Here is a 27601-nt window from a genome sequence, read left to right as displayed (position 1 = left end):
AGATTGGTGGCTGAGCAGTTTTTAGTTCATAAATCCCACATAGAGAAGCTTGAATGGGAAGAAAAATTTGCACGCTTGAAAGAGGTTATATTCTCTTTCTGCGAGTTTCTCTGATTTGTAACCTTTTGTTGCTTCATACATGGTTTCAATCTTGCTTCCCCTAATCCCATATTCCTTAAGGTTTACTTGTAAATAATATTGACGAAACTCCCGTTATCCATAAGAACCCTTTTTACCCTCTTATTAGTGAGTTACATCGTTATTACTAGAGGATATGTGTGAGGGTACAGTACGTGCGACACATCTTAATCAGTAAAGACAATGGGAGGTTCATCAAATTTGCTCTTTTTATAGGCTCTGGAGCGAAAGCTAATGTCTCGTTTTTAACTTCATTTATATACCTCTTCTATGCATTAATGATATTTCTTGTGAGGTGTGGCCCTCAAATAACCAGGATATCCTTGCCCTCAACAGGGGGAGGTTGTAACCTTGGGTTATTCAGGTTATTGGGCAGATTTTGTTTGTTTCCTTGTGGTCTCACATATTGCCTCAAATAACCTCTCGAGATTATATTTTCAATTTCATATTTCAGCTGACGGTATTCTTCAGTGGTATGCCTGATATCTCTATGGAAACGATAATATTTGTTAGGATCTTGCTTGTTTCTCGCATGTCTCATTGGATCGGTTTTGGGAAATGTGACACCATTTTCATTGGCGAGATAGATATTTTCACGAGTTTCATTCAATTCAGTATATACTAAGTAAATGGAAACATAGTTCTCATGCTTCTTTTGTTTCTTTTTGTCTTTGGATGAGTCTCTCGACTCATCATTTTTCTTGGTATTCGAGCTAGTAGGATTTGAATTTCCTACTTTGGTGGTCACAGTGCTCGCTGTTGCGATATTTGTGCTGGGTTTATCTCCCAAGCTGGACTTTAACAACTTAATTTCATTTCGCACATCTTCCTTCTGCACGAAAAAATGTGTGCTCTTTCATTGAACTCGTTAATGTTTTTAACAGGACAACCTTGTAAGTCATGCCATAATTCTCCCCTACAGTTGACAAATCGATTGTAATTCCAGCTTGAAGGACTGTTAACTGAATATTGTCATTCAGATTCCTGACTTTGGCTGTGGCCGTACTAAAACAACTTAAGTATGCCTTTAGGGACTCTCCTGGTTGCTCTTTGACATTGGTTAGCGAAGATGCTTCTGGTCTTCGATCTTTCGCAGCTTGGAATTGCTTTTTGAAATCCTTTGATAGTTGTTCCCAAGAAGTTATGGAATGGTTGGTAATTTTTTTAAACCAACTACTTGGAGCTCCTATTAATGAAGTTGGAAATAATATGCATCGCAAGTTGTTTGAAATATTTCTTACTTGCATTATGGTATTGAAATTGTTCAGGTTCACTACAGGATCACTTGTACCATCATATTGTGCGACATAAGGATTTTTGAATCCTTGAGGAAATTGCGAATTCAAAATATTAGGATGGAATGATTTTGTCTCTTTGTCTGAGTCATATATGGGTAATTTCCCATATTTTCTATCTTGGTATTTCTTGAACTTATCTTCCAACTGTATTACTCGCAATTGTATTGGATCCACAGATTGTTGCTCCATGGGTTGTATGCCAGCATTTTGATTTAGTTGCTTACGTAAATCTGGTGCATTACGGTTTAAATGCTCACGTAGGTCAGCTTGTCTTTGGTTTAACTATTCGCAAAGATCAAGGTTGCGACGTCTTTGATCATAATTACTCACAGATCTTGTTCTTGAGTAACTTTCAGATTGGTAACTGTGAGAGTTACATATACTTTCTTGGTCGCTATAATAACGTTCTGATCCTCCTCCGTCTTGCATTCACCTATCATGGGAATGAGTTTTGGTTAATTTATTGTGCTCGCGTGTCCTTGATCTTGACCCACCTTCATTTGTACTTGAACCAAATTCATGTGACCCTTCTCGCATCAGCCTCCTCCTTCGGAAGAGATTTGACACACGGCCCCTTACTTAGATAGGTGTGTGCATTTTCTCTTTCGTTGCGAGTAGGGCTTTGCGGATGCCTTGGGGGTCGATTTCCAGCATTTCTCTTATCATGTTGCGAAATTTCCTGGTTTCCAGGTCACGCCGGTCTGGCATTCACATTCATGCGAGATGACTCTACTATATCAGGTTGTTCATTCTGTTGGTTTGCAAATCCATGAGAAGTTCCTGGACTATCACGTCAAGCCTCTTGATTTCTTGTATTTTTAGTATTTTATGGGTTTTCTCTATCCATTGGGATATCCCTCACATTTCCAGGTTGTTCTTCTCGAGTGTTTGGGGTGTTCCCTTGATTGTTTTTGTGTCTCCTAGTCCTAGAATCTCGGGGCCTTCCCTGTGGTCGCCTTACAGATGGATCAGGTTGAGTTTGAGGAGTCCCTCCCTGTGTAGCCCAGACTGCCGCTGCTGCTCATTCTAACTCGACATTCTTCCCATTCGACTCAGCCAGATGTCAAAGTTACCTATTTTCTAGTTCCACTAGTGGAACATATCAGGTTGGATCATAAGCGTCTTCGCTTCGTCTTTCTGGGATCTGTTCACCAGTTGGGTTGAAATCTCCATCGTTCCTTCCAGAAGAGGGAGTTTTAGTTGTGTTGGGTTGCTGGGTTGGTCGATCAAAAGTTGCATCACACGAATGTTTCAATTCTAGGAAGCGTGGATCGTGGGTTGAAGGTGTGTGTAATAAGTATTTGAATAATTTTTTTTTAGCTGTATATTTGTTTATTTGGCCGACTGAAAGATTTTTTGTAATATTGTTACCTTTTTTGGTTAAAATTTAAAAAAGCCCTGTTATATAAAGATTACAAATATTTGGTAAAATCGTGCGGTTTAGTTCCTTAGTTAAAAGTATAAATCATTGAAGGGAAGTTTTATTTACACCCATAAAATAATAAGTACATTCTATTATTAAAAAAAATAAATTTAAATAAATTTTAAAAATTACTCTTAATATTTTGTTTAATTTTATTTTTACGAATTATTTTATGTTAATTTTAATATTTATTTTAATTTTATTTATATATATTTTTAAATTATGTGTATTTTTTTATTTTCTTTAAAAAAAATTGATGTAATTTTTTTATATATAATATTTAAAATATAATTTATTTTTATTTAATAAGTATATTTTTTAAGAATATAAATTGAAAAAAAAAATTAAAAAATTTAGTATAATTAAATATATAAATTTTAGGAGCCTTCTAGTTGGAGCATGTGTAGCCCATGGTATGTTGCTATGCCTTAGCACACATAATTCTTACTTTTATTAACATGTTAAAAACAAACCAACCCAATATTAACCATACCTTCCTATCTCCGGCTCCGCGTTCTATCTTGTTGACTGAACTGCCCTTCCTCTCCACGATACCTGGTACCCATTCCTGCTCCTCAGTGTCGTCACTTTACTCGATCGCGAGGTTGCCATTTTAAACTAGATTTGTAGAATGGCATCGTTTCAGTGGCATAATTTCCGTCGTCGATATCACACCACCATCTAAAAGTCATTTTCTTTTATCCTTCAATTCTAGGTTCTATTTTGATTTTTTCTTTTCTGCGAATTTGTTAGATAATCTATTTGATTGATTTTATGATTATTTGTGTAGAATTGAATCATAAGATTTGTAAGATTGATATTTTGGGATTTTTTTCTTCTCTTTCTTTACGTTTTATATTTTCTAGATTTTTTATCAATTAATGGAAAATTGGCATCTTTATACTTTTCAATAATGGTACAAATGTTTAATTACTTGAAGGCAAAAATTCAATGGTTACATTAATGTTTGAAACAAAAATTTCTTCCATATCATTCAGTAGTGTGCTTAACCACATGAGATTTTGGTTAATTATTAGGCCACTACAGTAGCTAGCATTTTTAATATTAGACAATTCTAATTCTAGTTAAATATTTGTAAGGGTCTTGGGTGGGTTGTCGGTGGCTAGGGATACTAAAGGAGAGGGAGATGTAGAGACTGAGTCATAAAGAGAGATATTGAGAGGCTGGGATGGAGCCTTCCGTGGGGTTGTGGCTAAGGCCGAGGAAGAAAGAGTCGCTAGGGGGAAAGAGTGAGGAAGACAGAGAGAAAGAGAAATAGAGATTTTTTTTTTTTTTTTTTTAAATATAGCTTAAAGGGTGATTCTACAATGCACCCCTTAAAAGGGATGTACTGATGCACCCTTGACTTGTTTCGGCATCCAGAAGAATTATTTAGTCTAATTTTTTTTCATATTGAGAAGTTCAAAATAATTTACAATATAGAAAATAATGTTCAAACTGTCTATTTTACACGCGTATAAAATAAAATAGTCACGCGTGCAACACACTGTTTGAACGTATTTTTCGGCATGTTAAACTTTTTAAATTTCTTAAAATTTTGCAGGATGTCTTAAATAATTATAACGTACACGACCATGAAAAAAATTTGACTAAAAAATTATTTCGGGTGCTAAAACAAATGAGAGTGCATCAATATATCCATTTTAAGGGGGTGCATTGTAGAATTTCCTTAGCTTAAATTACGTGGACGAATCTTATAATAATTTAGAGGTTCCATGGATACACCCAATTTTAACAAAGTTTTTAGTCACTTCAGTAGAGCCCATAATAACCCGCCTTTATTTATTACCTGTCACCAATTATAATCTTAGATATTGGCTATACTGATACATCTATTTTAGAGGTGTTTATTGCAGAATTTTCCTAAATTTTATATAAAATAAAAATTATTAAATTAAAAGTGTTTTATAAATTTTGGGCTAATTAGGATTTTCTCCCATTGAACTTTAACATGTACCAAATCATGCCTCCTGAACTTTTAAGGTCGTTAAAAATGTCTCTTGAACTATTGAGATTGTTAGATTTGAAGACTTTTTTTCAATTTTAGTAAAAATGTCTAACATAGATGAAAATTCAAGGGTCATAATTTATTACATGTCAAAGTTCGAGTGAGGTAGATATCAAAGTCTGCGGATCATGGTTTAGTACATAAATAATTAGTAAAATTGAATGAAATTAGATAAAATTTCTTTAATCCTTAGAAATTAAAGTAAAATAATTTTCTACATGTCAAAATTCAAGAAACAAAAATCCTAATTAACCCAAATTTTGTCAAGTGTAAACAAAATTTCCCATCATTTACATTTTTCCATATAATTAAAAAGAAAAAGAGCTGTCGTCGATGGCGGAGGAAGTCGAAACTCCTATGCTAGTCAACGCCGTCGCCGACGGTGCCGTTGACTTCAAAGGCCGTCCTGTTTCGAAAACCAACTCTGGCGGTTGGAGATCAGCAGCTTTCATCATAGGTAAACACACACATATATATATATATATATATATATATTTGATGTCATCAATGGAGAACGTGTACATTACAGCGATTGAAATGAAAATAATTCCACAGGTGTTGAGGTTGCGGAGAGGTTTGCCTACTACGGCATCAGTTCTAACCTGGTAACTTATCTAACCGGACCGCTCCGCCAGTCAACGGCCGCGGCCGCAGCCAACGTCAATGCCTGGACCGGAACGGCGTCGTTGCTACCTCTATTGGGAGCTTCCGTTGCCGATTCTTATCTCGGCCGCTTCCGCACCATTATTCTCGCTTCTGTGCTTTACATTTTGGTATCAATCAAATCAAATCAATGAAAAACAAAACACTAATTGGGCGATTCTTAATTCTTATGCTTGTTTGTTTCAATTTGTAATAGGGATTGGGTTTATTGACTCTGTCAGCTATTTTGCCAACTCTGATTGGTTTCAACTGCCAAACAGATGATCCAATTTCATGTTCTCCTCCTCAGATCCAAGTAATGTTGTTCTTCTTTTCCTTGTATTTAGTAGGAGCTGCTCAAGGGGGTCACAAACCTTGCACACAAGCTTTTGGAGCTGATCAATTTGATGGGTATGATCTTGAGGAATGTAAAGGTAGAAGTTCATTCTTTAATTGGTGGTATTTTGGTGTATGTGTGGGTGGTACAGTAGCAATTTTTGTTGTGAGTTATGTGCAAGATAATTTGAGTTGGGCACTTGGATTTGGAATTCCTTGTATTGCTATGGTCATTGCTTTGGTTGTTTTCTTGATTGGAACAAGGACTTATAGGTATTATTGCATTACACTGAATGAGAAAGGTCCATTTGTTAGGATTGGTAGTGTGTTTGTTGCTGCATTTAAGAACTGGGGAACTTCTCCACCAACTATATCATCAACTGAAGTTGAATCTCATGAATTTCTGCCTCACCAAAGATCTGAACAATTCAAGTAAGTAACTTGATTTTGTTTCTTTCTTTTAATATTTGTGTACATTATACATATATACAAATTGCACAAACTGAAGCTCTTGCTATATTAGTGAGCTTAGTTGCTATGTTTTATGGGTTAAGATGCAAAATGGCCCTCAATTTGTAACTAAGTTAGTAAATGTCAATTTTTTAAAAAAATTAAGAAAATTGCCAAATCTAATAAATTAGCTAATAAAAATTATAAAAATAAATTTATCACATATTTTTTAAAAAAAATATATATAATAACAAAATTAAGTTATATAATTTTTTTTAGTATTGCATATTATTATATTGTAACAAAAATAAATAAATATATTAGATCATTTAAATATATACAGCAGTATTAGATATATCGTAGTACAGAAAATTAATATACCGTAGTAATAAAATTATATACCATGCACAAAGAAATTATAACAATACTAAATTAATACTCAAAAAATATATATATCATGCTAACAAAATTATATCTACCACCATTAAAATATGAATACATACCAAAAAATTTATATATAAGAAAATAGAAACTAAATATCATATTAAATAAATAATATATTATAGACAACAAAAATCATATACTATACAATAAAACGTATATACCTACAATAAAAAATAAAACAAAATAATATAATATTATTAAAAAAAATTATATATATCATATTAACAAAATTATATATCACCTTTATGTATACTAAAATAAAAACTAAACATGTATTATCTAAAATAAAATGATATACTATACAATAAAACTTATATACCATATAACATAAAATATATACCTTACAATAAAAATATATATAATAATAATAACAAATAAAAATAAAAATATATAGGATGCTAATAAAATTATATATCATGTCAACAAAAGTACAATAGAAAATAAAAGTTAAATATTTTTTAAAAAAATTATATACCGTATAACAAAAAATACATATATCATACACCAAAACATACATACAAAAAATAATAATAATAAAAATATAGATTACTAATACATATATATATGTATACTATACTAACTAAATTATATACCACAATTAAAATATATATACCATGATCATTGTATATAATAAAATAAAAACTAATTAAATATTATTTAAAATAAATAATCATACAATCAAAAAATATAAAAATAATAATTAAATATATGTAGCATGGCAATAAAATTATATACATACATTAAATATTTTTATTATGCTAATAAAATTATATACCACTATTATACATATCATAATAAAAAATAAATATCATCTAAGAATAATAATATATCATACAACAAAATAGAAATATACCGTACAACAAAATCTATATACCAACAACCCAAAACAACTCATAAAAAATTAAAAAAATTGACATAACTTTAAAATAAAAAAGATTTTAACAAAACTAATATAGATATACTATAATGTTTAAATAATTTGCTTCTAATTCTAAAAAAATAAAAAAAATAAAAAAAAATTTGAAATGAGTACATTTACTAACATAGTCTTATGATTTAGGACCATTTATTATATTTTTTTTGAAATGAGGACATAAACTAACATACACTTATGATTTGGGGTCATTTACTATAATTTCCCATGTTTTATTTGTTACGAGGGCTGGCCATGGGCTTTAGACGGTCAAGCCTGAGTCTAAACAAATTCCTTGGGCTTTAGATGGGTCAAGCTTGAGCTTAAGGCCCACTCAGCCTAGCCCCAAAAAAATCCTTTAAAAAAATATACAAAAATTTAGGGCTATTTACAAAAATATGGGAAAATAAAGATAAGTTTTGATATATATGGCATAAAAACTTAATTACACTAAATATGGCATTTTTTTAAAAAACTTACAAATATGGGAAAAAGTCTTGAGGAATGCCATAAAAAACTTTAAATTTGTGTTTCTTTTTATTTATTTTTTCTTTTTTTTTAAAAAAAAAATAAAATACTAAAATAAATAAAAAATAATCTCAACTATAGATATTATTTTTTTTTTACAGAAATTAAACTTGTTTTTTTTTTTTATTTAAACTACTATTTTTTTTCTTTGTTTTTTTTGTTAAAAACTAATTATTTCATTAAAAGCAGCAGAAAAAAAAAAAAAAAAACCAGTTTCATCAACATCATCCTGAAGAAAAAACAATATAAAAAATTATAATCTAAAGATAATATAAACTTTAAAAATCAGTTTCATCAACAATGAAAGAAACTATTAATTTCATTAAAAGAATAAAAAAATAGTTTCATTATGTTATTAGAAATTTTTTCAAGTTACTTTTTTATTATTTTGTTTCTAGGTTGGAAACTTACACTTATATTTTGTTATTAAATTATTGGTATGCATTATGTGTTGTTTTGATTATATTTGTGATTAGTATTTTTTTTTTTTTTGTATATTTGTGTGTGTATGTTTTTATTTGATTGTCTGATGAAACTGGTTTCAATTAACTTTATTATTAACATTTGTATTTTGTTATGATTTTTTATAACGTCAAAACTGGTTTCACATGTCGAAACTGGTTTCACAGGTTTTAACTGTTCTGTAATGGGGTTGCTCAATTTTTATGATATTATTGTATATTTTTTAGTTTGTATAAAACCAGTTTTATTATTGTATGATATTTGAACAACAATTTTTATTTTATTTTAATTAATCAGTTTCTGACACACATATTATTTTATTATTTTCATAACTGGTTTTTTTAAGTAACTAGTTTTTATAACTAATTTTTTTTATTGTTGTTCATAATTGAGTTTTATTCAATTTTTTATTAGTTTATTTCAAGAAACTGGTTTTTATTTGTTTGTTTTTATTTTGGTTGTTTTACTAACTGGTTTCTCACATTCCACTGTTTTTTTTTTTTGTTATTCTTTTATGGTTTTTATTGCACTTTTGTCTCTTTAATTTTCTTTGTTTCTTTTTTTTCTCTTTGATTTTAATTTATGATTCTCTTTGTTATATTTGCTGCATATTGTATGTTTAAATTAACTCTAATTTTTGAGCAAGCAAATAAAAAATTAAATGCCAAAATAAAGAATGAAGTTAGAAGTTTGATTATTAGGTATTGATATAAAATTTATATGTTCGAAACTGGTTTTTAAATTTAGTATCGTTAATTTGTAAAAGTTTAGTTATTAGACATTGTGTATTTTTTATTATGTTATTGATGAAATTATTATTTTGTTTTTTTTGCCTCTTTTAATGAAATAATTTGTTTCTTTTAATATTGATGAAACTTGTTTTTAAAGTTAGTATCGTCTTTAGATTGTAATTTTTTTCATTATCTTGTTGATGAAACTATTTTTTGTATTCTTTAAATGAAATTATTAGTTTCTTTCAATGTTGATGAAACTAGTTTTTAAAGTTTGGATTCTTTTTAGATTATGATTTTTTATATTGTTTTTTTTTTTCAGGATGATGTTGATGAAACTGGTTTTTTTTTCTGTTGTTTTTAATGGAATAATTAGTTTTTAACAAAAAAAAAAAATAGTAGTTTAAATAAAAAAAACAAATTTAATTTTTGTAAAAAAAAAATGAAATATAAAAATGTACACTTATTATATATATTAAGAGAAAAAAATTAGGTTGAGAAAAAAAATTAAAAAAAAAAAAAAGAGACACAAAGAGAAATTAGAAAAAAAAAATAGAGAGAGATAAGAGAAAGAAAGAAAAAAAGTAGAATCGACTTAAAAGTTGAAAAGAAAAAAGAGAGCTAAAATTGACTAAAAAATATATAAAAAAGACAAAAAAAAAAAAAAAACTTTTTGAAGCTTCAATAAGTAAAAAAAAAAAAATTAATAAAAGTATAAAAGTAAAATGTTCTTGTCAAATTAAAAATGTAATGTTTGAAAAAAAATGTAGTATTTGGTGTAAATTTTCCAAATAAAAAGAAACCCTAAAATGTAAGCGTAAAATAAATTAAAAAATAAATAAAACTAATTAAGCTAAAAATAAAAACATAAAATATGGGATTGGATAATAAGTTTTTAAAAATATGGCATATCAAATACCATAAAAAATCTTAAATGTGAAAAAATGCCATAGAAGAGTGGCAAACCTAAAAATGCCATATTTTTCTAACTTTGTTATGAAATCCCATATTTCATGTAATTTTCACTATATGTTTTGATATATATGGCATCAAAACTTAATTACCCTAAATATGACATTTTTTTAAAAAAACTTACAAATATGGGAAAAAGTAATGAGAAATGCCATAAAAAACTTTAAATTTGTGTTTTTTTTTTTTAAAAAAAAAAAATAAAACACTAAAATAAAGAAAAAATGATCTCAACTGTAGATGTTGTTTTTTTTTTTTACAGAAATTAAAGTTATTTTTTTTTTATTTAAACTACTGTGTTTTTTTTTGTTAAAAACTAATTATTTCATTAAAAGCAGCAAAAAAAAAAAAAAACCAGTTTCATCAACATCATCCTGAAAAAAAAAAACCAGTTTCATCAACATTGAAAGAAACTAATAATTTCATTAAAAGAATAAAAAAATAGTTTCATTATGTTATTACAAATTTTTTATTTTAAGTTACTTTTTTATTATTTTGTTTCTAGGTTGGAAACTTACACTTATATTTTGTTTTTAATATTTGTATGCATGGTGTGTTGTTTTGATTATATTTGTGATTAATATTTTTTTTTTTTATATTTGTATGTGTATTTTTTTTTTTATTTGATTGTCTGATGAAACTAGTTTCAGTTAACTTTATAATTAATATTTATATTTTGTTATGATTTTTTATAGCGTCAAAACTGGTTTCATAGGTTGAAACTGGTTTCACATGTTTTAACTGTTCTGTAATGGGGTTGCTCCATTTTTATGATATTATTGTATTTTTTTTAGTTTGTATAAAACCAGTTTTATTATTGTATTATATTTGAACAACAATTTTTATTTTATTTTAAATAATCAGTTTCTGACACACATATTATTTTATTATTTTCATAACTGGTTTTTTTTAAGTAACTAGTTTTCATAACTAGTTTTCATAACTAGTTTTTTTTATTGTTGTTCATAATTGAGTTTTAAGTTTCAATTTTTTATTTGATTATTTCAAGAAACTGGTTTTTATTTGTTTGTTTTTATTTTGGTTGTTTTACTAACTGGTTTCTCACGTTCCACTATTTTTTTTTTCTTATTCTTTTATGGTTTTTATTTGAGTTTTATGGTTTTTTTTTTATGGTTTTTATGGTTGTTTTACACTTATATTTTTTTTTTTAATATTTGCATGCATTGTGTGTTATTTTGATTATATTTGTGATTAGTATTTTTTTTCTTTTTTGTATTTTTGTGTGTGTATTTTTTTTTATTTGATTGTCTGATGAAACTAGTTTCAGTTAACTTTATAACTAATATTTGTATTTTGTTATGAATTTTTATAGCGTCAAAACTGGTTTCATAGGTCGAAACTGGTTTCACATGTTTTAACTGTTCTGTAATGGGGTTGCTCCATTTTTATAATATTATTGTATTTTTTTTAGTTTGTATAAAACCAGTTTTATTATTGTATGATATTTGAACAACAATTTTTATTTTATTTTAAATAATCAGTTTCTGACACACATATTATTTTATTATTTTCATAACTGGTTTTTTTTCTAAGTAACTAGTTTTCATAACTGGTTTTTTTATTGTTGTTCATAATTGAGTTTTAAGTTTCAATTTTTTATTTGATTATTTCAAGAAACTGGTTTTTATTTGTTTGTTTTTATTTTTGTTGTTTTACTAACTGGTTTCTTACATTCCACTGTTTTGTTTTAGTTATTCTTTTATGGTTTTTATTGCATTTTGTCTCTTTAATTTTCTTTATTTCTTTTTTTCTCTTTGATTTTAATTTCTGTTTCTCTTTGCTATATTCGCTACATAACGTATGTTTAAATCAATTCTATTTTTTGAGCAAGCAAATAAAAATTAAATGCCAAAATAAAGAATGAAGTTAGAAGTTTGGTTATTAGGTATTGATATAAAATTTATATATTCAAAACTGGTTTTTAAATTTAGTATCGTTTGTAAAAGTTTAGTTATTAGGCATTGTGTATTTTTCAAGTATGTTATTGATGAAACTATTTTTTTTTTTTTTGCCTCTTTTAATGAAGTAATTAGTTTTTTTTAATATTGATGAAACTGGTTTTTAAAGTTAGTATCGTTTTTAGATTGTAATTTTTTTTTTCATTATCTTGTTGATGAAACTATTTTTTTTTAATCTTTTAATGAAATTAGTAGTTATTTTCAATGTTGATAAAAGTAGTTTTTAAAGTTTGCATTCTTTTTAGATTATAATTTTTTATATTGTTTTTTTTCATGATGATGTTGATTAAACTGATTTTTTTTTTTAATAAAATAATTAGTTGTTAACAAAAAAACAAAAATAAATAGTAGTTTAAATAGAAAAAAAAACAAGTTTAATTTCTATAAAAAAATGAGATACAAAAATGTATACTAATGATATATATTTATATATATACAGAGAAAAAAAATAGTTTGAGAAAAAAAAAAAGAGAGAGACACAAAGAGAAATTAGAAAAAATAAAATAAAAGAGAAAATTAGAGAGAGAGAAGAGAAAGAAAGAATGGAAAAAAAAAAAAAGTCAACAACTGACTTAAAAATGAAAAGAAAAAAAGAGCCAAAATTGACTAAAAAATATATAAAAAAGACAAAAAAAAACTTTTTAAAATTTAAATAAGTAAAAAACAATAAAATAGAAAAAAAAATAAAGAAAAGTATAAATGTAAAAATATCTTTGTCAAATTATAAAAGTAATGTTTGAAAAAAAAAATTAGTATTTGGTGTAAATTTTTCAAATAGAAAGAAACTCTAAAATGTAAATGTAAAATAAACTAAAAAAAATAAAACTATTTAAGTTAGAAACAAAAACATAAAATATGGGTTTGGATAAAAGGTTTACAAAAATATGGCATATCAAATACCATAAAAAGTCTTAAATATGAAAAAATGCCATAGAAGAGTGGCAAACCTATAAATGCCATATTTTTGTAACTTTTTTACAAAATCCCATATTTCATGTAATTTTTACAAAAATTTATGGTAATTTTTAAAAATACCACATCCTTGGAACATAATTAACTTTTCCCTTTAAGCTCAAAAATCTCTGGGCCGGCAGAATGTTATGTTGGTCGCCATGTTTATATTCACTTCCACGTATAATAAAACTCTATAGTAGATGCTATTGTATCTTGTAATATCTAGTTACTAAAGAATCTCACACCAGTAACTCTTACCTGAAATTAAGTAAAATCATTGTTAATTGTTATTTATGGTTGAGTACTGCATGTCCAATGAGCCTTTTCTCTTCTAATTTCTACTTTTTGTAACCTGTAATCTTGCAGATTTCTCAACAAAGCTTTGTTTGCGCCAAAACATTTGAAGAACAATGATAGTGTCTGTAGCTTAAATGAGGTTGAAGAAGCCAAGGCCGTACTTGCTCTCTTTCCAATATGGGTGCCATGCTTGGTATATGGTATTGTACTTGCTCAGTCTCCAACTTTCTTTACCAAGCAAGGGGCCACCATGGATAGAACAGTTGTCTCGGGCTTCAAGATACCAGCTGCTTCACTCCAATGCTTGATAAGCCTTACCACAGTAATCATCATTCCCATTTACGATACCACTTTTGTTCCAATTGCAAGAGCTTTCACAAGAAAACCAGCAGGCATCACAGTCCTACAAAGAATAGGTACTGGAATTTTCTTTTCTGCTACCTCCATGGTAGTTGCAGCTCTTGTGGAGATTCAAAGACTCAACATTGCTCTCAAATATGATCTACTTGACAAGCCAAATGTGACGATTCCAATGAGTGTTTGGTGGTTGGTTCCTCAGTACCTCTTGTCTGGAATAGCCGATTGTTTTGCTTTGATCGGTATGCAAGAGTTCTTCTACGATCAAGTCCCAACAGAGCTAAGAAGCATAGGGCTTGCTCTGTACCTTAGTGTAGTTGGTGTTGGTAATTTCTTAAGCAGCTTTCTTGTCTCTATCATTGAGAATTCAACTGGTGGAGATGGCCGAGATAGCTGGTTTTCTAATAACCTAAACCGCGCTCATCTCGATTACTTTTATTGGCTGCTCTCTATTCTCAGTGCGTTTGGATTTGCTGCTTACTTGCATCTTGCAAGATCTTACATCTATAAAAGAAGAGATGCAATATAGTTCTTTACCCTATCCATAATTGCATTTTTACATAATAATTTCAAATCAAATTGGCTATGGAAGTTTACACCTCCTCCCTTAAAATTGACTAATGACTATGCCAAAAACATATAAAGATTTCAAACTTATTATGATCGATTATATCCTCTAGTAGTTTTTATATAGATGAGTAAATTGTGATATAACCCTAGTAATTAACTCTCAAAGTTTATTTTTATAGTTGTAAAACTTTTAAAATCTGTGATATGTTAGTAATTTTCCATTTCTAATTTTCTATCCATTTTTACGTATTAACTGGATCATTCACATATACACAGTAATATTAATCCACGTAAATAAATATTTAAAATTAAAAAATAAATTTTTAAAAATAATTTTAATTAAAAAATTTAAAAAGACATTAGTATTAAATAATATGTACAGAGAATGTAACACAAAGGGGTGGTGGCGCAGTTGGCTAGCGCGTAGGTCTCATAGCTACTGAGTGATCCTGAGGTCGAGAGTTCGAGCCTCTCTCACCCCATTCTCTTTTCTTTCACACAACTTTTCATTTTATTAAATTTTCCGCAATTGATTTTTTTTTTCCTTTGCTGGAATCCTCAATTGAAAATTTTGGTAATTATAATAATATAAAAACTAATAATAAACTTTTGTCTCAATAATAAAGTAGTAGGATAAATGAAGTTGGTTGAAACAAATGGTTTCTTTTGAGATGTAAAGTAGTACAATGAGTCATGTTGATCTTTGCTTCTCATTGTTGATGAAAATGGAGATGGAAGCTCTCGTCCCAGCAAAGTCATCAAAGTTATGCCTTCTAGTTATTGATCTTCTGCATATTCATCTTTTTTTAAAAAGTTCTACAGATTCATCTTACTTATTGGTCTTCTACAGATGCATCCTACTTACTGTTCTTCAATTTGTCTAACCCTATATAGTGACACCACATAATATACCAGGTTTTGTTCATCAAAATCAAATACACACTTGCACACTAATTTAATCGAGGCCATCATATAAGCCCAAGGTTATTTATTTTTTACATTTTTTACACAAGAGGGGTATTATTTAATCTTGATCAACTTATTCAACTTATTGCTACTTAAATTTGTTTATTTTTTCTTTGTACATATTATAAATTTAAATTTATGTGGATTAAGCTCCTATATTTTGTATTATTCTGTTCCTCTTATTAAATGTTCACCTAGAACAACACTTATCTTGGAATGTAGATAATGTAGCTCATACATTAGTTTTAGTGTAAGTTCGTGCATAACGTATTGGCCCGACCCGTATTTATTCTTGCTTTTTAAAAAATGAGTCGTGCCACAAGAAAGTATGAGTCTTGTCGTGTTGTGCTAACATTTTTAAAGGGTAAGCCTAGCACGGCTCATAAGCCTAATATTTTCATGTCGTGCTTCACTCGTGCTGGCCCCTATTTCTTAAACAGGACAGTTCATTTTCATATCTTGGCTTAAATTTGTGCTTTTTACCTTCTTATATATTTTTAACAATTACTAAATTATATGTATATTTCAAAGCTTTAGTTATATTTATATAACTTTTGAACAATATTTTATAGATAATCATATAAAAAAACTATTAACATTATTAGAATATAAATATTTCCTTATAAATAATCAATTTTTATATCACACTATAAATAAATTAATATATAATTTTAATTTGGGGCTTTTTTATTTTTACACTTCAAAATCGTTTTTTTTTTTTTTTTTTTTTTTTTTTTTGTATTTTTACGGAATTCTACATAGAAATCCCTATTAAACTAGCGCTACAACCTAAATTGCAACAAAAAATCGTACAAAAACCCCTATTGCAACTAGCGCTGCAACCACTTTAGAAACTCAAACCGTAAATTTGAAAAAAAGTTAAAAAAATCAGTATATGAAGTAATTCCCCTTTTAATTTTTTATGTTTTAATAATTTTAATTGTAGAATTATAATATACAGTATTATATTTACGTTTTATTATTATCTTAATTTATTTATAATTGATAAATTCATATCTTATTATTATTAATAATAAATTATAAAATTTTTTAATATGTCGTGTTATGTTTTTCGAGCCAATCTATTCATGCTTACGTATTGTGTCTTTCGTATTTCTCATGTCGTATCGTGCTTAAGGACACATATTTTTTGTGCTGTGTCGTACCAATTTATAACATCGTATCGTGTCGTGTCGTACCCAAGCCCGTATTTTTTTTTTGTACCTAATCATGCTCGTACCTTCCGGACTCTAGCCGATTTCGTGTCATGTTAAAAAACCCGACCCATATTTACAACACTAGTTTTCATTACTCTATTTTTTATGTAATTTTGGATTGTACAAACCGTGAGAATTCTTTTCTTCATCTTTGTTTTGCTCCCTCTTTTATACTGGATAAAAAAAATGCTTTATTTAAAGAAGAGATCTAGCATAACATGAAATATTCACAAAGAAATTGTCCATACATTTTAATCCAGGACCTAAAAACTCCATCTTCATTTATCAACAAAGATGATAATTTAATTATTTGTTTACGAAACCAAATAGATAACTATATGCAGACAATGGTAGATTATTTTTATTTGGATAAAAGAATTTTCAGCCATCCCTCTTTCATTCTTAGAAACGGCCTAGCTTTTCGACTAAGCGGTTCTCTATTTCAATTCTCTTCTTCATGAACGAGGCATACTTGGAAGCCAGTTGTTGGTCTCCAGCAGTAGCAGAAAGTTTGCAGCTGAGAGATGTATTTTCCGACTTGTCTTTGTACATGAGTGTGATGGGCACAAAAGTACCTTTATTGTTGCATAGCCAACCATGAGCGGCTCTTAATGCAGCTCCTAATGAAGCTGAATCTGTTCAAGTAAAACAAATGACTCAATAACCAAAATAATTTGGACACTTGATGCATTACTTGCTAATCACAAGTAATTCAATATGAAAACTATATATGTTTTGCTAACCTGGTCTTTGAACTGTGTGGACATCACAACCAAAAATGGAAGCAATTGAGTTGAGGATGCTATGATTTGCCGATGCACCCCCAGTTGCTATTATTCGTTTAGGAGAAGGCATACCGAATCTTTCTGCATGAGCACGCATTGACAGGAACTGACCCTCAATTAATGCCCTCACCTGAAAATATGTTGAATGTTTCACATAGAACTCGGGTCTTAATCTGTGTTTAGTTAAATGACGATTAGTTCTTTAAGAATAAAATTAGGAACCTCGGAAGGAGGATCAAATTCCTCAACTTCGCGTTCAACCAAACCTTCCAGAGTGTCACCATTGAAGTTTTCAAGTATGTATCGATGAAAGCCAACTGAAGGATAATAAAAAATGGCAAACAATTGAGATACATACATCACTTTAGAGAAAAAGAAATGTAACATATGCATGATCATATTACATTGTATAAAAGAGAACAATACACTTAAACCATTTTCCTTCTCCAATTACAATTGAGTGGAAGCTGTTTCATAATGATATATTCAGTGCCTTGCACTTTTATTTGGAATGAATGCATTAAACCAAACCAAAACAAACCTGGGAGTGGTGGAAGGATTTCATGCTCCTTATAGTAGAAACCAATCTTTCCACCTGGATGCATAAAACCACTAATCAGAAAAAGTACAAATTTTAATAGTTTTAACTTGCATTAAAAGATTGCTTTTCACAAACCATTCAGTGGTGGTGTCTGCTGCAGGAATGAATTGAAAGTATCCCAAGATTTTTCCGCATAGCAATTTCGAACATCTAAAATTAAGATATGGATCAAAGCAGAGTGTCACTAAACAAAACCCAAGAACCAATTGGAATATGCAGGAGGGATCAATTGATACTGAAGCAATACCTTCACGAGTTAAAGATCCATTCTTGTAGACCAACATTACCATGTATCCTTTTGTGTCAACGGGATTAGGGAACACGTGGCCTTCTAATCTAGGTTGAGGATCATCCGTAATCCCAAAGACCTGAAAATCAAAGATGACAAAGTTCACAATGTCTGATTTCTACTAACTCAAGTTGCAACTACACTCGACACTACTGAGCAAAACTCCATATAAAGGTCTTTTATTTATTATGAACTATGCTCTGAGAGATGACACATATTTCAACCAAAATTCTAATGTCGAATTAGAATACACATACAGAAAGAAGTCTTTCCATTTTAACTTACAGTGTCACTTGTGCCAAGACTGATTGCCAGATCCCCTGGAGTATTTATGGTCAAACCTGCATGGTTAAAATGCATTTAAGAAATGAATTCAATGCATACTATCATGTCATACAATGACATGACTAAAAAAAATAATGTATAAAAGCAGGTGGGATATGAAGAAGAAACATCATGCACCAGCAAGGCTGTTAGGGTTGTCTCCTGACCACTGAATGACCAGGCAATTCTTGTTGAAGGAGAACCTGAAAACAGATCATTTTAATTCAGGATATCATATAAGAGCAGAGTATAAAGTTAATAGCTGACAAGATAGAGGGAGTATGCTCATATAAGAGCAGAGTATAAAGTTAATAGCAGGCAAGTAAAGGGAGCATGGCTCATATAAAAGCAGAGTATAAGTGGTCTGCTAGGGGAGAATCCTTTATTAAGATAGATAGTACATCCTTCCTGTCATATGTAATATAAAAATTTGATATTTACATATATAAACAAACATTTACATAGAACATATGAACGATGACCTACAATTCGAGGTTTTAATGCATCCCAAATCATGTAATTCCCCAATATCAGAGTAATTAGAGAACTTCATATACTGTCTGTTGAGCCAATCAGAAATCCAAAATAGCAAATGAAGAGAAAAGACAACTAGAAAATTGAAAATTAAGCAAAACAAAGGAAGTTCTAGACCTTCCATCTAAAAAGATAAGTGAAATAACTAAGTACCTCTCTACAAAATAGGGAGCAATGTTACCAGCTGTTGCATGGGCAGGGGCCAGCTTTCCAAGTTTTTGCTCCAAACCAGGAGCAGTGGCCTGTAATTACACCACCAAAAAGGAGTTAAAATAGAGAAGGAGAGGATCCATTATAAAACATATAGATAAATGAAAAGACGAGAAAACAAAACAAAACAAACCTCCAAAGCTATGGAAGACCACTTCCTTTGTTTTAAATCCATCAGGTTCATCCCTGCACCATCAGTTTCATCAATACAAGCATATTCTCCAATGAGAAGAGATGCCATGAAAGAGCTAACAAGGGAGATCCTTTCAGTGTTGTGATAAATTTCTGGCTGAGTCTCAAATATCTTCCTAATCTGGGGGCCAGTAAATCTCTCATATGCCCGCGAACCGGTAAGTTGAGATAGCTCCAAAGCTCCTCCAACAGCTTTCTCTATATTTCTACATTGTACTGTGGTACTGCTGTCCATCCATATAGGTGATTCCTTAATAGAAAATGCATCACCAAGCTGTTCCACCAATGGCTTCGTTGGATCCAATGATGATAAAATTGAAGAGCTTCCATTCTTCCAATACACACTACCATGTTGCTGCCCACTTCCAGAGACAGCAACAATTTTCTTAAGATCTAAACTCGATTTCGAAAGTTTATTGAGTATGATATCAAGAGCTTCCACCCACATCAAAGTGGGTGAAACGATTCTTCCATTGATGGATGAGTCTCTATAAACACCATCTTTAGTTTTGTAATGGGTCAAATCAGAATCAAAATGTACCAGCTCTGAAGCCACTATATTAAGATTGGAATCTAGCACGGTTGCCTTCAAAGACCTGATCAAATTATACAATTTTTTCAATTAATTAATTCAGATCACTGTATTGACTACAAACCCATATTGGAAATTTTTAATCCTAATATGAAGATCACATATTTCAAACCCTCATTGGAAAAATCATGGCAAAACTACATGAATTGAACTGGGCTATTAATCAAAAAAGAGGAAAAATTCAAACTTACTGAGTGGAGCTATCAAATCCCAGAAAGTAAGAGTCATTGGGGAGAGAGAAATCCGCCATTGGATTGATCAATACCAAAGCTTGATAATAATCACGCTAATCTCTGCCAATAGAAACTGAACTAATTTCACTTGTCAATTGGAATGTTCTTAAGTATATATAAATAAAAAAATAATTAAAATTAAAAATATCCCGTGAATAAAGGATTTGTAGCTTTGAATTTCGGTTTATAAATGGTTGGATAAGGATTAGAATTAATTTTAAAATATAGAAAAGATTTGTTTGAATTGAGGAAATAAAAATACGTATAAATAAATGGATAGAAAAGCTGGAAACCTCGACTGCTTCGAATATCAAGATACGGATGGAGCAAAATTACCTCTCCCCAGTTCTTGTCCCACTCCTGTCCCAACCAGTAATATTTTGCCACCTCAACTAAATTACACCTACACATTTAACAAATCTCTCTAAAAACTAACTGAGTTTCCTTGTTTTTAATTTAATAATTTTTTTTTAATAAAAAAAAGAGTAATTTGCGGCAAAACCCCCTCAACTATCAATTTACTTGCAAAAAACCATCCAACCTCATATTTTGGTGGGAAAACCCTCCAAAGTACTGTTTCGTTTACATTTTTAAGGTGTCGTCTATTCAGCCTCGTTAAGTCTTAATTTTGCCCACGTGGCAATGACGACAGTCAATAAAAAATTATCCTACGTGGCCATATTTTACAAAATAAAAATTAAAATAAAAACAAAAAATTTAAGAGTAATTTGCGGCAAAACTCCCTCAACTATCAATTTACTTGCAAAAAACCATCCAACCTTAAAGTTTCTTAGATGGTTTTTTGCAAGTAAATTGATAGTTGGGGGAGTTTTGCCGCAAATTACTCTTAAAGTTTTATTTTTATTTTGTAAAATATGGCCACATAGGATAATTTTTTAGTGACTTGTCATTGCCACGTGGGCAAAATTATGAGCTGGACAGACGACATCTTAAAATGTAAACAGAATAGTACTTTGGAGGGTTTTCCCACCAAAATATGAGGTTGGATGGTTTTTTGCAAGTAAATTGATAGTTAAGGGGGTTTTGCCGCAAATTACTCTAAAAAAAATATCACGACTTTATCTCTCTTTCTCTGCTATCAATACATTTCCTTTCTTTTTTTTCAACAATGGGAACAAATTATAAGAGGAAAAAAAAAACAAAAAACATACAAAAATGGTTTGCAAAAGGCATGAACGATCAATGAAAATCTATTCATCTACATTTTCTCTGAGGATATATCGAACAGAGAAATGGAGCCGTCTCAGAAAGCTTCTTCGACAGTGAAAGTTTTACAAGGATTTGAGGACCGATGGTGACTCGGTGATTATCGATCAAACAATCCACCTTCTGTATGACCAGTTCTTTGGAAAGGCAGCCCATGAAAAGTTCTATTATATGTACCCTTTAATTATTATGAGAAAGTATGTTTTTTTGTAGGGCTGAACATTTTGAGCGGGTTTGACCCGAACCCGAACAACCTGCCCGAACCCGAACTGGTTAACCTGCAAAATTTTTTTTTAAAAAAAGTTTCGGACAGGTTGGGTTCAACCTGGTACCCTTCGGGTGGGTTGGCGGGTTGAGATTTTAGGGGTACCGGATTTCGGGTTGAACCCGCGAACCCGCCCGCCAACCCGGTTTATAAATATATTATATACATATTTTTTTTTATTACGGTTTTTATACATATAATATGGACTTTAGATTTTTATGGACTATGGATATTGGATATGGATGTATTTTGAAATATTTTAGTTTTCACTTTTATCATGATTCATGAACATGAATATGAAGTTTGATTTGAATCTTTGATAAATAGGTTGTTTGTTTGTTGGTTGGATTGATTAATGTATTTTTTCTTCAATAGTAGATACTATGAACAAGTTGTTATATTATATATGCTTAATTTAATAAATAAAAAAATAAAAAAAAATAATTATTTGAATAAAAAATTAATTTTTTTAAAGAATTGACCGAGTTGGCTGAGTTGACCGGGTCAACCCGCTAAATCCGACCAACCGAAACCCGCCAACCCGCCAACCCGTGCCCTATTCGGGTCCGGGTTCAGTTTCAATTTTTTGAATCCGAAACCCGTGAACCCGAAACCCGCCAACCCGAAACCCGGTAAACCCGCCCGATGTTCAGCCCTAGTTTTTTGTGGGTTTAGTTTGTGTTCAAATTTTTTAGATAAGTTTAAATTTTTCTCTAGAAAGATATTCTTCCAATTGATTTTTTTTGATTTATTAAACTTTGAGTAGTAGATAAATTACTTTAAACCTCACTTCATATTCCTAATCGTATTAATTAAGTTAGAAAATGTATTCCATTTATCAATATATATTTCAGAAAAAATGGCAATGAAAGTTTTTTTTTTTATTAAACGTGCCCAAACCAGCACAAAGAAAACAAACAGAGTTCAAAAGAACTAAACAGAACACTACAAAAGACTAAAAAAAACAAACAACCGAAGCTAAAACAAACTGAAAAAAAAAACTACAAACAGCCATCCGTCCTCACATTCGACAGGAAACTGTCAAAATTGGGCAATCCAACTCTACCACAGATTGAAGTTCGGATTACTCATTGCGCCACATCATGGGCCACACCATTTAGTTTTCTAGGAATCCAATTGATCTCCCATAAATCAAGCTTAGAAGTTAGACCTTGGAATTTGGCAACGAGCTGCTGAACATTATGGTTCAGTGTTGATATGCTTTGACTGTTGCTCTTAACTGCCTCTATCGCCCCAACAGAATCACTCTGGAAGATCACCATTTTGAGCCCAAGTTGAACCGCAGCTTCTGCACCCGAACATAGAGAGGATATTTCTCTGGCCAATGAATCCCTATAAAAGAGTTTCGTCGTAAAAACATTAGTTATAGTACCCTGATCATCACGGAACACAGCAGCCCCTGCTGAGACTCGGATGCCGATAGCCACATCAGTGTTGCGCATTCTCCAATTGGAAGGTGGGGGCAACCATTCCGTTTGCAGAGAATGTTGAGCATCCTGTTTTCCATCCAACTCAGCTAGTCTGCGATTGATGTTGTGTACAACGATGTTGAGCGGTATTGTGGTATTCATATGCACAACAGAATTTCTTAAATTCCATAATCTTTCCATGATTATAGCCGCCCCTTCCAGGATAGTGTCAAAATTGATAGCCTGAGGTCTATTATCCTTCTTCTTGAACCATCTAATCCATTGGTCCCAGTCCGTGACATGGATCAGATTAGTTCTGATATTCCAGTTGCTTCCAAACCAAACGGCTCTGGTCACTGAACACTCCCAAAGCAGGTGAAAGGAGTCTTCTATTGCCGTTGAGCAAAGGGGGCAGAATGGATCCGAGATACCAAAGGCTTTGAGAATTTTGTTTCTTGTGAGAAGACAGTCAGCAAGCACTCTCCACCACATCATTTTTGCTCTGTTATGCATTTTGGCACCCCAGATCAGAAGCCACTTCTCATTGTCGATTGAATTTGCCTCGATATTCTTGGTAATCCTATAGGCAGACTTGACGCTGAATTGCCCATTCGCTTCAGGCAGCCAAAGCCACGAATCCTTCTCAGGGATATTTGGCAAAGTGATGTTAAGGATTCTAATGGCGTCTTCCTGCTTAAACCATTGTCTTATCAAATCTTCATTCCAACCATTATCTCTAATGAAGTTTCTGACCATGCTAATTCCTTCCGTTGCATCTTTCATAGGTTCAGATTGTAAATCTCCTCCTGGAACCCAAGGGTGGAACCAAATTGAAGTTTCCTCCCCATTTCCGATCCTTCTACAGATTCCTTTGTGGATAAACTGTCTTGCATTGAGAATTTCTTCCCACATTCTTGAGTCTGCAGGTTGTGCTTCAATATCCAAGAAATCTTTGTTTCTCAAATATTTGGCATTCACAATCTTAACCCAGAGACTGTTGTCCTCCACCATCAGCTTCCAAGCCCACTTCATTAAAAACGCCATATTGGTGTCTTTGGTAGTCCTAAAGCCCAAGCCTCCATGGATCTTTGGCTTGCATAGTCTTTCCCAAGTAATTGTATGCATCACCCTCTTGTCTTCTGTATCTCCCCACCAGAAGTCCCTTAAGGTTTTGTCTATTTTGTTAGCAGTAGAGACGGGGATAGCATCAGATGAAGCTAGGTAGTTTGCCAAGGAGGATCCAACGGATTTGATTAAGCATGCTCTGTCCGCATTGGAAAGAAGTTTTGTCTTCCAACCTTTGACTCGTCCCAGAACTTTCTCAACAAGTGGAGAATACTCTTCTGATCTTCTTGCGTTCTTGAATAAGGGGAGTCCCAAATAGTTTGCATCAGGAGACATTCTTTTCATGCCTAAGAGCTGGGTTATCGCTTGAATTTTTCCTCGGCAAACCCCTTTCGAGAAGTGGATGGAAGACTTCTGAGCATTTATGGATTGGCCGGACCATAGACAGTATTTGGTAAGACACTCCTTAAACACTCTTGCCTCCTTGAGTGTAGCTTGGCCGAATAAAATAATGTCATCTGCGAACATTAAATGGTTCACTGCAGTTCCATTTCTTCCCATCTTGAAACCTTTGAGTGCACCCGATTTTTCCTTGCTGAATATGAGTCTTGAAAGCGTCTCCGCAGCTATGATGAATAACGTGGGGGATAAAGGGTCGCCTTGCCGTAAACCCCATTCAGGTTTGACTTTCCCTTCAATTGAGCCATTGAGAAGTAACTTGATTTCCTTGGTGGATATACAAGCCCTTATCCAACTTGTAAAGCAATTGGAGAACCCCATTTGATAAAGAACGACAATAATGAAATCCCAATCAAGATTGTCATAAGCCTTCTCCATATCTATCTTAATCATCATGAAGCCCCTCTTTCCTTTTTTCCTCTTCATTGAGTGAACCACCTCTCTAGCGATCAAAGTGTTCTCGGTTATGCATCTTCCTTTGACAAAAGCAGTTTGTGTTGGCGATATCAGTTTTGGAAGAATTCCCCTCATCCTTGTAGCAATGATCTTTGATATTATTTTATAGGCCACATTGCATAGAGCGATCGGCCGGTAGTCTTTTGTATAAACAGGGGTGTCGTTCTTCGGAATGAGGACAATTGCGGTATCGTTTATGAAATGAGGAAGCTCAGAGTGGGTGAAGAAGTGAATTACCATTTCGTGGAGGTCACTGCTGATTGTATCCCAATGATGAGCATAAAAGCTTGCCGGGAGTCCATCCGGGCCTGGCGCTTTGTCCTTCCCCATTTCAGCTATCGCCACCATCACTTCCTCTGGGTTTCGAATAGCATTTAGCATCAAATTCTCCTCAGGGGTAATGGCAGTGGGGAAAAGATCGATAAGGTGTGGGGTACAACAGTTTGGATCTTTCTTAAAAAGATCCTGAAAGTTTTTTAAAAAACATTCAGCAATTTCCTTCTGATCTCGAATCCAATTTCCTTTTTCAGCATCCTTGATGCATTGTATGAAGTTTTTCCTGCGTCTGATTATTGTAGAAGTCATGAAAAATTTTGAACATCTATCTCCCTCCTTCAGCCATTGAATCCTCGACTTCTGCCTCCAGTGGATTTCTTCTCGAAGCAGAGCTTCACTTAATTGTTGTTGTGCCCCTTCAATTGTATTCAGATCGTCCGGATTAGATTGCTCAACGTCTTGCAAATAAGAAGTTGCCTCCTGAATTTGAACATTAATCTTCCGAAATCGGTTCTTGTTCCAATGGCTGAGTTTTTGACGAGTATTCTTCACTTTTTGGTGGAAGTTAATCATTGGGTTGTTGTGGAGTCTCTTAGCCCAAGCTTCCTTAACCACCCAGTAGCACCTTTGGTCTCTTGCCCACATATTCTCATATCGAAATGGATGGTGCTTACCTTTGTATCCTCCACTGGTATCGAGGAGAATAGGACGGCGATCTGATGTGGATGCCGACAGATGATTAAGAATCGCATCAGGAAATAAAATTCTCCACTCCATAGAAGCCAAGCTACGATCTAGTCTGGCCCTTTTCTGTCTCAGACCTACACTGGCTTGTTTGTTGCTCTCTGACCAAGTGAACGGAGGGCCTATGAAACCCAGATCAATAAGTCCAGCTCTGTCCACCATACGCCGGAAATCGAAGGCATATCTTGCTGAATTACCTTGTTTGGTGTAGTTTATGCATTCTGAATCAAGGAGTGTGCCATTCATATCCCCAATGAGGAGTAGTGGGTTGGAGGAGGATAAGGCCAAGTCGCCAATTTCTTTCCAAAAATTCTCCTTATCCTTCTCATGCAGAGGGCCATATATCCCAATTAAATGCCAACTCACTCCTGGGGGGTCCGAAGATATACTACCCATGATTCCATACTTATTATTAAAATTGATGTTGCATTTGACGCCTTTCATCCAACAGAGTCCCAACCCACCCGACAAACCAACATGAGGGACGTAGATGACTTCCTCGAAATGAAGTCTTCTGCAGATTGCTTCAAACTTTTGTAATGGTATTCTTGCTTCAGATAACAGTAGCATCTCGGGTTTATGGCGACGGATTAAAGCCGCCAACTGTCGAACTGTCGTGGCGCTCCCGAGACCACGACAGTTCCAAGCTAAGACTTTCATGGCGACTGTGGAGACATTTTTGGGCAAGTCTCCGAGGCCCCAAAGCAAAAATCCACACCATAGTTCTGAGTTGGTAGTGCATTCGTTCGATCGTCATCTTCCTCTAGTTCTTGTATTCGGCAGGCGGTTGGTACTGAATGGGTTTTCTCAACTACCACAAAGTGGTTGTCAAGGTCAATTTTCAGATCAATGGTTTTGCCCTCCCAGTGGTGTTTGATTGTAGAAGTGTAGCTATTTTTCGTTTTAGACGGGTTTGTCCATTTGAACTGCTTCGAATTTGCCGATAAACCTGAGTGATTTTTGGGTGGTCTTCCTCTTCGTTTCAAAGGTTGTGCATTATCAGTGCTAGCCTGAATATTCTTTTTCGGTCTTCCTCTGCGTTTGGGAGTGGCTCCTTCAATGTCGTGCCCAGTAACAAACGGGACAGGAGGAGGAGCATGCCGTGTTTCATTCGCATATGGTGGCACATCAGTTACAGAATTTGGAGTTTCAATACCTTGGATAGAACAAGGAGGCCCACCTGAATTGGGTTCTATCTTTGCAAACTCATAATTCA

General features: G+C 32.1%; 3 protein-coding genes and 1 non-coding gene across 8 annotated transcripts; 2 read left to right on the top strand and 2 right to left on the bottom strand.

The window, feature by feature from the left end:
* Positions 1 to 442: 442 nt before the first annotated feature.
* LOC133032143 (uncharacterized) lies at positions 443 to 1625 on the bottom strand. The gene is made up of 2 exons (XM_061105991.1): positions 1029 to 1625; positions 443 to 970 (listed from the first exon to the last, which is right to left on the bottom strand). Exons 1-2 carry the CDS (start codon positions 1623 to 1625, stop codon positions 443 to 445), a joined length of 1125 nt encoding a protein of 374 aa, XP_060961974.1.
* Positions 1626 to 5143: 3518 nt separating this feature from the next.
* On the top strand, positions 5144 to 14617 carry LOC115709905 (protein NRT1/ PTR FAMILY 5.10). The gene is made up of 4 exons (XM_030638161.2): positions 5144 to 5345; positions 5444 to 5661; positions 5748 to 6298; positions 13663 to 14617. Exons 1-4 carry the CDS (start codon positions 5222 to 5224, stop codon positions 14477 to 14479), a joined length of 1710 nt encoding a protein of 569 aa, XP_030494021.2. The 5' UTR covers positions 5144 to 5221; the 3' UTR covers positions 14480 to 14617.
* Positions 14618 to 14917: 300 nt separating this feature from the next.
* On the top strand, positions 14918 to 15002 carry TRNAM-CAU (transfer RNA methionine (anticodon CAU)). Its single transcript is given in 2 exon segments — positions 14918 to 14955; positions 14967 to 15002. It is a non-coding gene; the product is annotated as a tRNA-Met (tRNA).
* Positions 15003 to 16869: 1867 nt separating this feature from the next.
* Positions 16870 to 20927, bottom strand: LOC115709914 (xylulose kinase 2). Of its 5 annotated transcripts, none has more exons than XM_030638188.2 (12): positions 20800 to 20927; positions 20422 to 20523; positions 19580 to 20234; positions 19390 to 19478; positions 18841 to 18905; positions 18664 to 18719; positions 18337 to 18457; positions 18165 to 18239; positions 18030 to 18083; positions 17711 to 17805; positions 17447 to 17618; positions 16870 to 17338 (listed from the first exon to the last, which is right to left on the bottom strand). In XM_030638188.2, exons 2-12 carry the CDS (start codon positions 20478 to 20480, stop codon positions 17106 to 17108), a joined length of 1674 nt encoding a protein of 557 aa, XP_030494048.1. In that variant the 5' UTR covers positions 20481 to 20523; positions 20800 to 20927; the 3' UTR covers positions 16870 to 17105. The 5 variants fall into 5 exon arrangements, with proteins under 5 accessions (XP_030494048.1, XP_030494041.1, XP_060962985.1 ...); XM_030638181.2 differs by having other exon boundaries at positions 20757 to 20882; XM_061107002.1 differs by having other exon boundaries at positions 20422 to 20536; positions 20757 to 20865.
* Positions 20928 to 27601: the final 6674 nt, after the last annotated feature.

Source organism: Cannabis sativa, chromosome X (assembly GCF_029168945.1).
Source record: "Cannabis sativa cultivar Pink pepper isolate KNU-18-1 chromosome X, ASM2916894v1, whole genome shotgun sequence".
In the NCBI taxonomy this organism is placed as follows: Eukaryota; Viridiplantae; Streptophyta; class Magnoliopsida; order Rosales; family Cannabaceae; genus Cannabis; species Cannabis sativa.
This window is presented reverse-complemented; position numbering and strand designations above follow the sequence as displayed.